This window comes from Cuculus canorus, chromosome 2, assembly GCF_017976375.1.
Source record: "Cuculus canorus isolate bCucCan1 chromosome 2, bCucCan1.pri, whole genome shotgun sequence".
Classification (NCBI taxonomy): domain Eukaryota; kingdom Metazoa; phylum Chordata; class Aves; order Cuculiformes; family Cuculidae; genus Cuculus; species Cuculus canorus.
This window is the reverse complement of record NC_071402.1, coordinates 121,419,816-121,434,117: the sequence shown is the minus strand read 5'-3', so window position 1 is coordinate 121,434,117 and position 14,302 is coordinate 121,419,816. Positions and strand designations below refer to the sequence as shown.

At 38.7% G+C, this 14,302-nt stretch overlaps 1 protein-coding gene across 5 annotated transcripts in view; it reads right to left on the bottom strand.

Moving 5' to 3' along the window:
* ZNF385D (zinc finger protein 385D) overlaps positions 1 to 14,302 on the bottom strand; it is a 410,191-nt gene that overhangs the window by 131,219 nt on the left and 264,670 nt on the right. For all 5 annotated transcript variants that reach the window (XM_054059692.1, XM_054059691.1, XM_054059694.1 and 2 more), the window contains one exon: positions 1,086 to 1,228. In XM_054059692.1, coding sequence (XP_053915667.1) covers positions 1,086 to 1,228 — 143 coding nt within the window. The remainder of the gene's footprint in view (positions 1 to 1,085; positions 1,229 to 14,302) is intronic.

The following is a 14,302-nucleotide window of genomic DNA, read 5'->3' as shown; positions in this document are numbered from 1 at the left end:
AAAACTGCATAAATAAGGATTCTTGACGATTAGTTAATCTTTATTTCTTTAAAGCAAAATGAACATCCATAAAATGTAAACAAAGACTTTAATTATGGAAACTTGCTATTGATTACTACAAATTGCTTCTAAAATAGGCACATTCTTTTACTACACTTAATTATTGTAATTAAGATTTTGCATGTTAATTAGAATTGGTTTAGCATGGCAAATTCCACCCCTCTCTGTGTATCTCAAAGTAAGTGAGCACACATATTCTTACTTCTTTTTCTGTATCTAGTATGTGTATATAAGGAAAAGAACTTCCCAGATTCCATTCAAATTAAAAAGTAGCATAATCTTATGAAGTCAGAAATAACAGAAAACCAATATAGACTTGTTTTTCTTCTTTTAGAGCACTAAATATCTCAGCCACAAAAAGGAAAAATGAAACATTCATGAAAAAATAATGAAAATACTTAAGCAGGAATAAGACTTATACATACTATGACTAAGCAAAATAATTATTACAGAGAAATCCAACCTTCTTTTAACCTAAGACATGAGAAATAACATATCCTAGCCTAAAAAAACACACCAGATTTTTTGCCAGTGAATAGCTCATATACCAGCTAATACTGTTTTCATTCTTACTTTAATTGTCCTGACAGCTTTCTCTTTTCTACCGCTACTAATCTGTAAACTTTACTTTTTCTCAGGAAACTTATTGGAGATGGGATACAGAATGTCATCACTGACAGTTTCACTCTCGGAGAGTTTCAGCAAACTGTAGGTTAGTGAATCTCTGCACATCTTAAACTAGAGTGGGAAACTCACAAGTCCTGGGACTGAATATGGCCTGCAACTTTACTGCATGTCACTTGGGATCATATAATTTTTTCCTTCTACATTACTTCTGGCTAACACTCAGCTTAGCTTTAATTTATGGCCTACCAGTGTGTCTGAAAGAGCTATTTGGCCCTCAGTAAGGGAGAGAATATTCCAGGTTTAATTGAGTGCATAAAATTCTACTTTATGCCCTCTTGAGTCTTCCATGGAAACTGTGGCTCACTGAAGTGGACAGTAACTGTTGGGAATGTACTTACTGCATTGAAATTGGGGAATAGATTGACTGCTGCAGCAGTGTCCAGAGGAAACGGAAGAAATGGTTTAATATCCAGCGACGGCTGCAAAGGTGGAGCAGGAGGACGCACTAGGGCTGGAAGAGCAGGGCTCTGGCATGTACCACCTACATGTAGAAAGAGACAGAAGGCATTCAGCAAGTACTATGATTAAGGAGGAAAAAAAGAAAGAAAAATCCAAAGAGAGAACGGCTGATTCAGGGACTGTTGGTTATATTTCATTGCCAGTTATTGCTTCAGGTATCAATCTTTCATTATTTAAAATTAGCTAATAAACTATTTATCTCCCTGGACTATCTAGAACAATAGTTCATCATATATCTGACTTGCCTTTAGAACTTCAGCTAGTCTCATTCTGCTATAATTTCTGCATTTCATTCCTATTACACAACCTTCCCAAGGCAAACTGCTCCAAAAGAACAAATAGCTGTTCTGCTCAGAAAAAGCCATGTCACTTGCAGACTTTTGATTTTTTAATTACATGCTCATTCATAGAGCTTACAGCTTCAAAATCAACCCAAACCTCACAACCACGACATACCTTGCTGCCTCAGCAGTTGATCAGTACAAATCTAAACTAAGAACAGTTTTAGCAGCCACCAAACTTCAGTTTATGGAAAGGTGCCGATGAACACTTTCTGCTTTTGCAAGGGGTGAAGCTGGTTTAGATTCTGTGCAGCAGAAAGCTCCTCCCAGCTAACACTACCAACCACCAAGTCTGTGGGAACATAATGCAAATGAAGAAATCCCCTTGCATACCAATAAGTTGCTACTCACTTGCATTGGACTCTGCTTTACTCATTTGTTTGCCCCTTGCCACAGCCAGCTAAAAGCTGGGAGGATACAAGCCCATTCTCTTCTTCCAGTGTCTCCCACATTTTGGTTGCACTCCAAAACATCAATTCCCTGTTAATTAAAGACTATTTGGATCCTAGGAAACTGTTAAAATATGCCAGTATTCTTCTAATCTAAGAGGCAGGCAACAGACTGTACAAACCTGCTGGTAAGAGTCCAAGAAACATTAAAAAAATCCCATAAGGGGAGCTTTACCCCACTCATTGAACAGAGACACAGGCTGACAGACCAACACAAGGAGAGATCTGAAACCTGTTTCTTTTTTTCCTCTCATACATACAGACACTTCATTAGGCAAGCTGCACACATTCTTTAACAGCCCACATATAAAGTAGTCAAAATGATATACGGAATCTCTCCATATTTGGCCTACAAATCTGCTAACAAGGTTTGCATTTTAACACATCTTATTGAGGGTTAACAGCACAGGATTTAATTAACTAGTTGCAGCAGATCATTCATGGTTCTGCTTCTAGATATAAAAATCAGTTGAAGGACAATTTTCAAAGAGAGCATTTTTTGCCAACTTTTAGCTCCTCTGTAAAGCATTTCACTACGAATCATTGAAAGGAAAACACTACCCACTAGTAAACCAAAGGTAGTGGATTACTGTTCACTCCAGTCTCCCACTAGTTTTTGCCCTAGAGTAACTGCCATTTGTGGAGTAATTTCTACGTTTACTTCAATGTAAGAGTGCACAAAATCACTCTTCAAATGTCACAGCTAAGGATACGGGCAACAGAAAAGCAGAGGGCAAGGAGCTCTGCTTTCCATAGAATCATCAAGTATTTAATGATTTCCATTGGTTTGGTAATTGCTATATTCCCATGGTATTATTACAAAAGCAGTGTAAAAATAGATTTAACAGGTCAGAACGATGATAAGGTACTGTTGAACAGGCCATTCTTACCTCCTCTGAGCAGGAAAGGCCCATAACGAGTTTTTTATAGATGCTGGAAATACTTTTATTTACATAAAGCTTTTACAGATCATATACGGAAGACATCACTCCTAAAAATAAAAACCTTATTTGGAAATCTCCAGGTTGCACCTGAGAATGTACAGAATCGCACAGAAATGCCAAAGCAAGCATCAGCCTGACCATCGCAAAGAAACTGAAAGTAATTAAACATCCTCCAACTCACAGACGCAAATGCAAACTGGATTGAGAATGCCTGAGGACCCAACCCTTTGAGTTTATTATCTCAGTGGTATGAAGGACAGCCTCACAGGTTCAGGTTACCTACGACAACAACACTGCCATCCCACACTCCTCTACAATATCATGCCATGAAGGATGAAATAGTTCCTTCTGTGATCCTTCCCTGTGCCATGACTAGGCACTCACCCACCTGCCACCACCAGCCAGTACTGCACAAAGTCATCTGGGGATGAGAACACAGTTTAAAAGGAAAAATTCAGCCAGCTCTGTAGGATGTTGGCTAGGACTCAGAACCTCTGGAACATAGATTAAAATCTACCACAGTCCTGGCTACAGCAGCACAGAAAATGAGTATGTTCAGCAGCACAGCTGCTTTCTGTTTTTGCAATAGTGTCAGACATGTCCCTTAATGATGGAGCATGTGAGAGGTATGATGAAATTTGAGCTTCCACTTGAAAGAAAATCTCTGATGTTTATAGCTTCAAAAATTAGCTTGTCTTTCCATTTAACATGTGTGGAGTTGTACTCTAGAAACAGCAACAGAAAACCTGAAGTAATGGCAACCATTTTTGTGACTCAGCTTAACTGAAAAATCTTTGGACAACACTTGGGAATGTCAACATTAACTATTTCCTATCTGATCCATTAGCAGAGAGATGGAGAGGGGTAGAAGTCCACTGGGAAGAGCTCTTGAAGAGCACATGTAGAAAAATTATTAATATAAATAGGGCAACATCAAGGGCAGAAATTATGACAGAAGGAAAACATATGAATCAAAAAAAGCCAAACAAGAGAAAGAGAAGTGCACTAAAACATATAAAGCAGAATTTACTTTGTAAATGAGTTGTGCTATGTGTGACAACAGCACACTTAGAAAATGATTATAGCAAAACAGTTGTTTTTTAGTTATCGATGTTATTGAACACTGGATGAAGGTGAGGAACCATAAAGATTCCTTACAAGTGTTTTGATGTTCTATATGATAAGATTGCACAGAAAGTTCTCCATAGCTTTTATTTCAGCAACATTGCTGATCAAGACACAACGAAGGCTCAGTATCAGCCTTTTCAGACTTCCTACAAGCAAGGTTTGGAGTTCAACTTTGACCAATAAAGCTAGCATAACATCCTACCTTTTTCCTCGTTACTGACACACTTTGTCCACAGCCTGTGCTTGAAGTCTTATATTACTACCTGAAGTTCACACAGACATCCTTGCCAGGTGAATGCACGTCTTGACTTAAAAGACATAACAGTGCCCCAAAATGTAGGGTAGGACAGGTCTAAATTTACCTCGTACAAGTAGTATATTACACTTTCTTAAAACAGGAAGATAATAAGGTATTTACCAATTCCAGTGTTACAAGTTACTGATGTTACAGTCTAATATCTTTCTAAAGAGGAAATCTGTCCAGCCCAAGCACAGGAATAACACAACTTATAAGTGTAATTAGCTCAGTACTTCAACCAAGATTGACGTAATCATTTCGTTTGCCAATTTTCAAGCAGTTTAAAACACAGGCAAGAAAATCTCTTGGCCAGAGGCACTATCAATAAATCCAAGGTAAGCACGAGCAAACAGGTTTGAAGAAAAGCTGCCACACAGAAACCTTTGTCCCTTCCCATATCTCATTGAGACAGTTTTTGAGAATTCCCCCAGTGTTAATCAAACTGTACATTTTTACACATGGGTGCATTTTTGTGTCTCCAGTTGAGACCAGGAATTTTCCCCTACAATTAGGTAATCTGTCTTGCAATACAACATTATGCTCTGAGTGCAGAGAGCTTGCGTTGTACGAAGTCATATATGCGAGGTTCAAACCTTTTGTTATAGCCTACTCAAGCGTTTCTTCAGAAACAATTAATGATATGAAATTTATCACTACAACACCTTTCTTGCCTGTTACTAAAACCAAAAGAACACAAACGAAACATTCAGATGAAAAGGTGATTTCTGCAGGTTCAGCTTCAAACTGTTCGTTCCATAACAAATGGTCATATTTTGTTTATTTTAAGATGGAACGTAAATACTGTTTCTTCCTTATGCACTCACCTCCTCATTCTGACCTTTGAGACCACATTTCACTGCAGAATTTAAAATAGATTTATTATGTGAGAAGTCATTCCAAAAAGAAGAAACCAGATTTCTTTAAAAATGCTAAAGTTCTGAGGTTATTTTAATGATATTTTTTTTTAATCAAAATTCTTTACAAAAATGTAACACCTTCTGCGGGAATTTTTTGCTTTCAGTGAAATAGCATTGTCTGGTAAGAAAGTCTCCCATGCATATTTTTGTGCTCAGTCCACCTGAAATATCCCTCAGATCGGTTCTACATAAAGACCATCAACAGCTCTAAGTACAGCCCATAAAATCTAGATTAAGAGAAGCATAAAGATGGAATATGCACAAAGGAAACAAAAGAAAATAGTTTTAGAGTAAAGAAAAGTAAAATGTGACAGAACAGGGCTGATTTTTTTAATATACAGGATAATAAATACCAAGTTTCTTAAAGTTTGTGGTCCATCAGGTCCCCTAATACACAGCTCAATAATTTTGGCAACAGCATATTGCTAAATTTTATGACTTGGCTATAGAGAAAGATATGATACATCTTCTCCTGCATATCCTTTCCTCACGCACACTTTCATCCCCAGTCCTATAACTCAACTGCAGGTTCAGTTCTTAGAAAAAGGATCACCAGATCTATTATCAAATAGACTCTCCTAAGGAAATATCCAGTCCAAATTTTGCAGACACAAATAATGTAGATAATTTCTTGCAATGCATTTGGAACTTGGAGGTATGTAAATTGAGCAGGAACTCCAAACTAATACCCCATTAATCTAAATCTTCTGCAGTTCTTCTATCATTATTACCACTGTAAACACTGAGTAAGAAAGCAAATCTTTGCAGAATTCCATTTTCATTCCTTCATCAGTGTGCAATTCTTTCCATCTGGCCATGTGTACAACCACTCTCAATACATCAGAGAAACCCTAAACTAATGTTCCTTTTCTGTTCCATTCTGGAGTCTAAGTTTGTTTTCAGTATCTTAATTTGGTTTCTCCAGGATATGAATATTCCCAAGTTTTCCACCTCATCTTGCACCTCTCCCAGTATTTCCATGATAGATATCTGAGATCAAAACTCTTCATTATAATTATTAGTTTTAGAAGCCTGTGACTATGCATCATGCTTTTTTTAAATCTTTTTTGCCACAATTACTAGTATTTTGAAAAATAAAATCTTATATCCTGATACAAGAATTTTGATTGAAAAATGTACTGTTCTGTACACCTAAAGAAGTAGATTTCTCTTTTCATTGTGTAGAATTCTGCTAAACTACTGTTATGATGCTGAACGAAAAAAATGCACAGACAAATCTGCATGAATAATCTGGCATCCATTATGTGTCGTCATTACTGTCCTACCTTTTGCTAAACAAGCTCAGGTTCTCGCTCCATTCTGTCTGAACAGAATCAAAGTACACACTGTTGTGCAGGCCACAACCCACCTCAGGCCACAAGGACACTAGTGTCAGGGCATCCATGAACCCCACAAAGTATCACTGCTTTTCCCCAAATATGCAATACACTATGGTCCACAGGAGACACGTAAGCATTTAGAATTTTTTGTTATTAAATTAAATAAAATCTACTGAAAAGCCATGATCTGAAGTTCAGTACTTAAGACCACCTAGCAATGGATTCCACTAACTCATTATAGGCAACATCTTCTATGGGTTATTAACTGCACACGGGCAGCAACTAAGATTTTTCTTTTAGCAACATGACCTACGTAATTGAACTCTTTGGAATCCTTTGAGGTTTTATTCCAGTTGGTCAGGTGAACTAGGATGATTTTTTTCCCTGTTTAAAGTTGTTGGATCACTGAAAATTAAATTATCCAAAATGAATGTTCTGCTTTCTACAAAGTTCTGGCCATTTCTAGTAGAAGGAAACAATAAGAAATTGTCCAACTTGACCACCTTGCTTAATACCCACTGCCCATAACAAGTACCATCCATTCCAGGTACTAGACAATCAGAAAGCTCAAGACTGCCAGGATCATGGGTTTAGAGATTACAAACAAGCAAAATGTCCATAACTGCAGCTCTTCTCCCTCTAGAGAACAGAGGAGCTTTTAATTTTTTTTTGACTTACAAAACAAAATCAAATATTAAATAACTAACAGCCTTATTTCTCTCCTTGCAATTTTGGCGTTCATTCTTAGGACATTTCTACATGGCAAGAGGTTGTCCTTGTTTTTCAGCTAGGAACCCAGGATGTACAGCATAAGTCACTTACTCACAACTCATACAGGAATCTGTGGCAGGTCAAGAAGTTGTGCCCTAGGTCACAGAATCATAGAATGGTTTGAGTTGGAAGGAACTTTAAGATCATCTAGTTCCAAAACCACAGCCATGGGCAGGGACACCTCCCACTAGACCAGGCTGATCACAACCCCATCCAACCTGGCTTGGAACATGTCCAGGGATGGGACACTGCAACTTCTCTGCACAACCTGTTCCAGTACCCTACCACACTCATAGTGTATAATTTCTTCCTTCTATCTAATCTAAGTCTACTCTCTTTCAGTTTAAAGCCATGAACTCTCATCCTGTCATTATATGCTCTGGTAGAAAGTCCCTCTCCAGCTTTCCTACAGGTACTCTTAAGCTACCATGAGGCCAATATAAGGTCCCCTCAGAGACTTCTCTTCTCTAGGCTGAACAACGCCAATTCTCTCATTCTGTCTTCAAAAGGGAAGTGACTCAGCCCTCTGATCATGGCCGTCCTCTGGACTCATTCCAACAAATCCATGTCTTTTTTGTGCTGAGGGCTCCAGAGCTGCAGTACTCCAGGTGGGGTCTCACAAGAGCAGAGTAGAGGGGGGGAAATCACTTCTCTTGACCTGCTGGGCACACTCCTTTTGAAGCAGCCCAGGGTACAGTTGCCTTTCTGGGCTGTAAGTACACACTGACAGGTCTTGTTGAGGTTCTCATGAACCAGCGCCATCAAGTTCTTCTTCTCAGGATTGCTTTCAATTCATCCTATGCCCAGCCTGTATTTTTGCTTGGGATTGCCTCAATCCAGGTGCAGGAACTTGCACTTGGCCTTTTTAAACTTCATGAGGTTCACATGAGCCCACTCTCAAGCCTGTCAAGCTCCCTCTGGATGGCATCCTTTCCCTCCAGTGTATCAACTGCACTATATAGTTTGGTGTTAGCAAACTTGCTGAGGGTACACTCAATCTCACTGTCCATGTCACCAACAAAGATATTAAATAGCACTGGTCCCTATATGAGGGGAACCCCTCCCCCCTGAGGAGGTTGACAAGGCCTTCTACAGGCAGCTATAAGTAGCATTAGAATTGCAGGCCCTGATTCTCATTGGGAACTTCGACCACCTAGATATTTGCTGGATTGATAACTGAGCTAGGCACACACAGTCCAAGACATTCCCACAGAGTGTCAATGAAACCTTCTGACACAAGTGGTGGAGGCACCAAAGAGAAGAGTGCTGCTGGACCTTGTACTAATAAACAAAGAAGATCTGATTGGGGATGTGAAAGTTGGGGGCAGCCTTGGCTGCAGCAACCATGAGACGGAGGAGTTCAGCATCCAGTGTGGAAGAAGTAAGACAGCAAGCAGGATTACAACCCTGGACTTCAGGAGAGCTAAATTATCCTCTTCAAAGACCTACTCAGAGGAATCCTGTGGGATGTGGCTCTAGAAGGTAGGGGAATTCAAGAAAACTGGGTCATATTCAAGCACTTCTTCCTCCAGGCTCAAGATCGGTGCATCCCTAGGAGTACGAAATCGAGTAAAGGGATCAGGAGGCCTGCATGGATAAGGAAGGAGCTTCTGGAAAAACTCATCAAGAAAGAAGTTTACGGAGGGTGGAAAAAAGGACTGGCCACTTGGGAAGAATATAGGAATGCAGTAAGAATATATAGTGAGGAAGGCCAAGGCCCACTTGGAATTAAATCTGGCAAAGGACATCAAGGACAACAAGAAGGACTTCTTCAAGTACATCATCAGCAAAAAGAAGACTACGGAAAATTTGGGTCTGTGGCTGAATGAGGTGGGTGCCCTCATGATGGAGAATGCAGAGAAGACTGCATAGGGATATCGTGCCTCTCTGTCCTAGTGAGGCCACATCTGGAGTATTGTGTCCTGTTCTGGGGTCCCCTGTTCAAGGAAGACAACGAACTACTGGAGAGAGGCCAGCAAAGGGCCGTGAAAATGATTAGGGGACTGGGGCATCTCTCTTATGAGAAGAGGCTGAGTGAGCTCAGTCTGTTTAGCCTGGAGAACAGAAGACTGAGAGGGAACTTTATCAATACTTATAAATATCTGAGATGCAAGTGTCAAGAGGATGGTGCCAGACTCTTCTCAGTCATGCCCAGCAACAAGGCAAGGAGCAATGGACACAGACTGGAGCACAGGAAGTTCCACCTTAACACGAGGGAAAGCTTCTTTATTGTGAGGCTGACAGAGCATTAGAACAGGCTTCCCAGGGACGTTATGGAGTGTCCTTCTCTGGAGATATTCAAAAGTCATTCGGACACAGTCCTGTGCAACCTGCTCAAGGTAAACCTGCTTTAGCAGAGGAGTTGAACTACATGATCTCCAGTGGTCCCTTCCAACCCCTACTGTTCTGTGAAATTTTCTGACAGTGCTAGATAGACCACACATTATTGACTGGCATATCGTGATGTCTAATATCCAGTGGGTCAGAGTATGTGGTTAGTAGCCTCCACTGGAGACCTACTATGCCTTTTCAGATCTAATCAACTACAGGGCCAGCAAAAATGCTGTTATGAAATAAATAAATCTAAGGATTGAACAACAGGGAAGAAGCCACTAAAAGGCTTTAAGAATTATCCCAAAGTGTGCCACCCTAGGATCACAGTTTTTCAATAGATTCTAACCACAAAGATCCACCCTGCCCATACTATAAATAAATAAATAAATAAAAGGAAAAAAAATAGAAGAATCAGCCAAGTATTGTAAAAATTACATTAATTTTAAAGCTTTACACTTTTGACATTTAAAAAAAACTTTGACCTAGTATGTTCTGCATTTGAATTTTTCTGATGCTTTTGTAAAGGTCATGTTTATGGTATAATGAGCACAGATTTCCAGAGGTTAATAATCAGAAGAACACTGTATTGCAAACAGATTTTCAAAGATTTTTTCATTTTTATTATGAATATATTAGCAATTTTAAAAGTGCCATTTTTCAAAAGCATACTTGGGAAAGAAAGAATGATTGACTTCTGATGTCTTTAATTCAAATAAAACAAGCATACAATTGTGTCAAATATGTAACTAATGTCATGAAGGGGACAGGGTCCACTAGCAAACTCTATAAGGTTAGCACTGTGCAGCAATGCCTCTTCCATTCAGCAGTGGGAAAACTCAACCTGACCAAATTTTATTAATAAATGACTGGAAATAGTTTTTACACATTTTTAACTGCATAGTGCAAGAGTAAGTGGAACAGAGCACCACTTCACTCTTTTACTAGCTGTCAAACCTCTGCTATTTTATTGAATAACCGTTAGACAGACTTGGGAAATTACTGGGTTAGGAGAAGAGCGGCAGAATCTGAGCCAAAGGAGCAAAGTCTGTTCAGGTCAAAGCAAGGTCAACGGAGGGAGAAGAAGGGAAGGAGGGAGAGAGATGCATAAGCAAAACAGTGATGGAAAGTCTATGGTTATGTAGATCCCCTTGACTGTCGATCTTACAGGTAGCACACATCAATGGACATGAAAATATCTCCATGAATCTATGTCAGTGTTGCATGGACTGGGGCAAGATTTCTCCCCTGAATAAGCCTCACAGTTTTCGCATCCATAAGATTGCTTGTGTATATGTACATAAGAAAATGCATCCTTATTAAAATAAACTAATATTTTTCATTTTTCTTTCCCACACATAAAGATATCAGTGCTTAGATAATATATCAGAAACTATTACAATCTCAGAGTTTCTATTCAGCAAAATCCACATATGTTTAAAACTATTAGGTTTATGATCTTTCATAGGTAGGCAAAGGAGTAAGTGGTTTCATTTCTTGCCAAACATTGAAAAAGTAGAGTGAAAGCAAAAGCACAGGATTTACAAATGGATAGTGAGCACAGACAGAGCAGACGGAAGTGAGTGTTAAAGGACTGGCTCCTGGACATAAAGCAATATTCAGTTCATGGTGGCTTGAAAGATACTTGTTACGATAAATTACACATTGTATCATAATTTTACCTATGCATTTCTCACTTAAAATACTTCAAGTTATTTGACTCAGGAACTTTTACCACCAATGAAATATATGATATCCAACTCTGAAGGAAATATCCAAAGTTCTTAAAGAAAAGTAAACCAAACTGGCAAACATGAATGTTTCATATTATTCTTTTACAGGATGTAAAATCATAAAAAACTATTAGATATGTGGCCTGATTGTCTCTAAACCCCAATCCATTACTTTTCATAAAACTTCTACTACACTGTAATGAAACTAAACCAGTTCAGCCCTCAGGAGACAGAGCTGTTTATGAAAAAATACCAAGAGCCTGAGGTTCTGTAGATGACCGAGAGTTTCTGGAAAAAGGAGTTGATGAAAAACTGAAGCTATTCTAGCAGGTGATCCATGCTTTGCGTTAAGAAGAAAGGCAAAGAAAAAAAAAAAAGACAGTTCTTGGCATTCTGCTGTCCCCACAAAGACAGTGGAAGAAAGGGATGAAAATGTTTAATTAACTGTTAAGTTTGAGCTTTACTAGAACAGAATTGTATGCCACTTTAAAGCACGCATTCACTGTGTCCAGTAATGACTAATCTCTGGATTTTCATCAGCAGGCAATTAAAAAAAAAAAAAAACAAAAAGGCCAATTGCACTCTGGGGAGAGAAAAAGAGAAAATTCTTCCTATCTCCAGTTCAACACATTCTCAATACCTGAATATTTGATCAGTCAAACATTCAACATTAAGTGGTTAAGGTCAGATTACACAACACTGTCTGACAGAGATGTGAAATCAGATGTTGCTTTGTTGCTCTGATACTCAAAACTGAAGGTTAACTACAGTTATTGCAATAGAGCAAGATGAGCATGCACATAAGGCAAGAACATGCACACTAAGAAGGCAGCAGCCTTCCAGAATGCAGAGAGGAGTCATTTAATTCACCAGAAATCGGAGACCATCACTGACTCTCTTAGAACTTCTGCTTTTCCGTACCAATCAACACGTCAGCCATTCTTTCTTTGTCTGACGAAGACTGGGGATGCAAATGTTTAGTAGGCTCTGGACTGCAGTACAGAGCTCTGAGTTCAGCAGGAGGTCAACTATGAAAGGAGAACGGGTGCTGATAAAGCATAAAACTCTCAAGATTATATTAAAGGCAAGCAGTTTGCAACAAATTCGGGAGGGAGGAAAGTGGAGAGGAAAGAAATGGAAGCTAAGGGGAAGTAAGAAGGCAGCAGGAAGAACAACAATGGAAAGATAAGAATAGATGTTCAAAATCAATGGGAGAAATTTGAACCTTAGCCAGGGTCAATTAAACAGATATTTTATGGAAACTCTATATCCAGACACAGATTTAAACTTTTTACTGAATTTCAAATAGGACACGTTATAGCATACTTAAAACATAATAGTTGCATAATTGTGTTGTATCTCATAATACTGACATCATTCCCCCCAAAAGATTTATTGCAATCACATAGTGTTCTTGTGCAATTCACATGATAGATAATGTAAGATAAATAAATATATGCTATATGATATGCTGGGGAACAGTTTGTAGGTTTTAATTCTAAGTTTATCTTGATGAATTTCTTTATTTTATTTTCTTCTAAAAACTGTGGGATTGTGCTTACATAGCCATAGTTACAGTCAAGAAAATAGCTACTCCATAAACCAGTAAGTCTCTCTGTTCAAGAAGTGTAAGCATACAACGACACCATGATGCAATATAACAGATAAGAATATATGAAAAAGTTTTATTAGGACTAGTGAAGAAGAGACTGGTTTCCTAATCTATGACAAAGGTCACATGAACATATTTTATATAGTCTTCTATAAATGCATCAGCCTATATATAATAATGCTGTGAACCCAACTCTCAACCAATCAGAGCAGTGAAGACTGTTAAAGATGCCATTGAAAGGTGGTCCTGCAAATCTTTTATGGCACAGTGAGTTTCTCCTGGTGTCTATGGTGGCAGACTCAAACACGAGAAATCAGAGCCATCCGAATCTTGGGGTTTTTTATGAGACTCCAAGAAAATTCACATTTGAGTAACAATTTGAGCTGCCAAGCAAAAAGAAAAAATGAGAAAGTACAAATTCCAAAGGCATGAGGGTTTGAAATAACAGAATTTGACTAACACTCTGAGCATCTGCATGCTCCACTGCACAAGCAGGCTACCTTCGTCCTCGCTAACAGAGAATGACCCTTCTGCAGCAGAGAAAAACATGACAAACCAAACTATCCTGAATTGAGTTTTATAAAGCTATCTCTTTGTTCCCTGCCAAAGAGGACCAGTTTGAAACTATGGTTTATGGCAGTAAGAAATAAGAATCCTATTGAATCAGGTTTTGGTGTTGCACATACCCCTGCAATCACAAAGTTAGGAAGAACTCATCATAAATGTTCTTCTAAGCCATTTTGGCTGACGCTTTGCTTTACAATGCCATTATTTGTGAATAGAAGAGGGGAAGAAAACACTGTCAAAGTTAACTTTCTTCTGTCTTGCAAAGTTCAGTCAGAATCTGGCTTCTCTAGATCTATGCATAAACTACAGCCTCACACCTGCTTATTATGAAAGCAAATCCTTATGAAAGTTTCAAAAACTGAAAGAAATTAAGGTCTATATTTTAATCAACCGCCTGTATCGAAGCCTGCTCTGTAGGACCCCTGTGCCCCAGGGAAACGTCCCAATAGCTGGGTTGTTGACTAGCTGGGATACTTGCATAATAGTTTCTTTGGAGTGGTTTTAATTTGTGTAAATGTGTATTCACTTCACAGAGAAATATTGATCGGGTTTCCAGCAGCCCACAAAAATCCTTTGACCACAGGGCTAGTGTCTTTCTGGGAAAGTGAACACATTCTTCTTCAGTGGAGAAGTTCTAACAAAATGGCTACTTATAAATAAAGGCT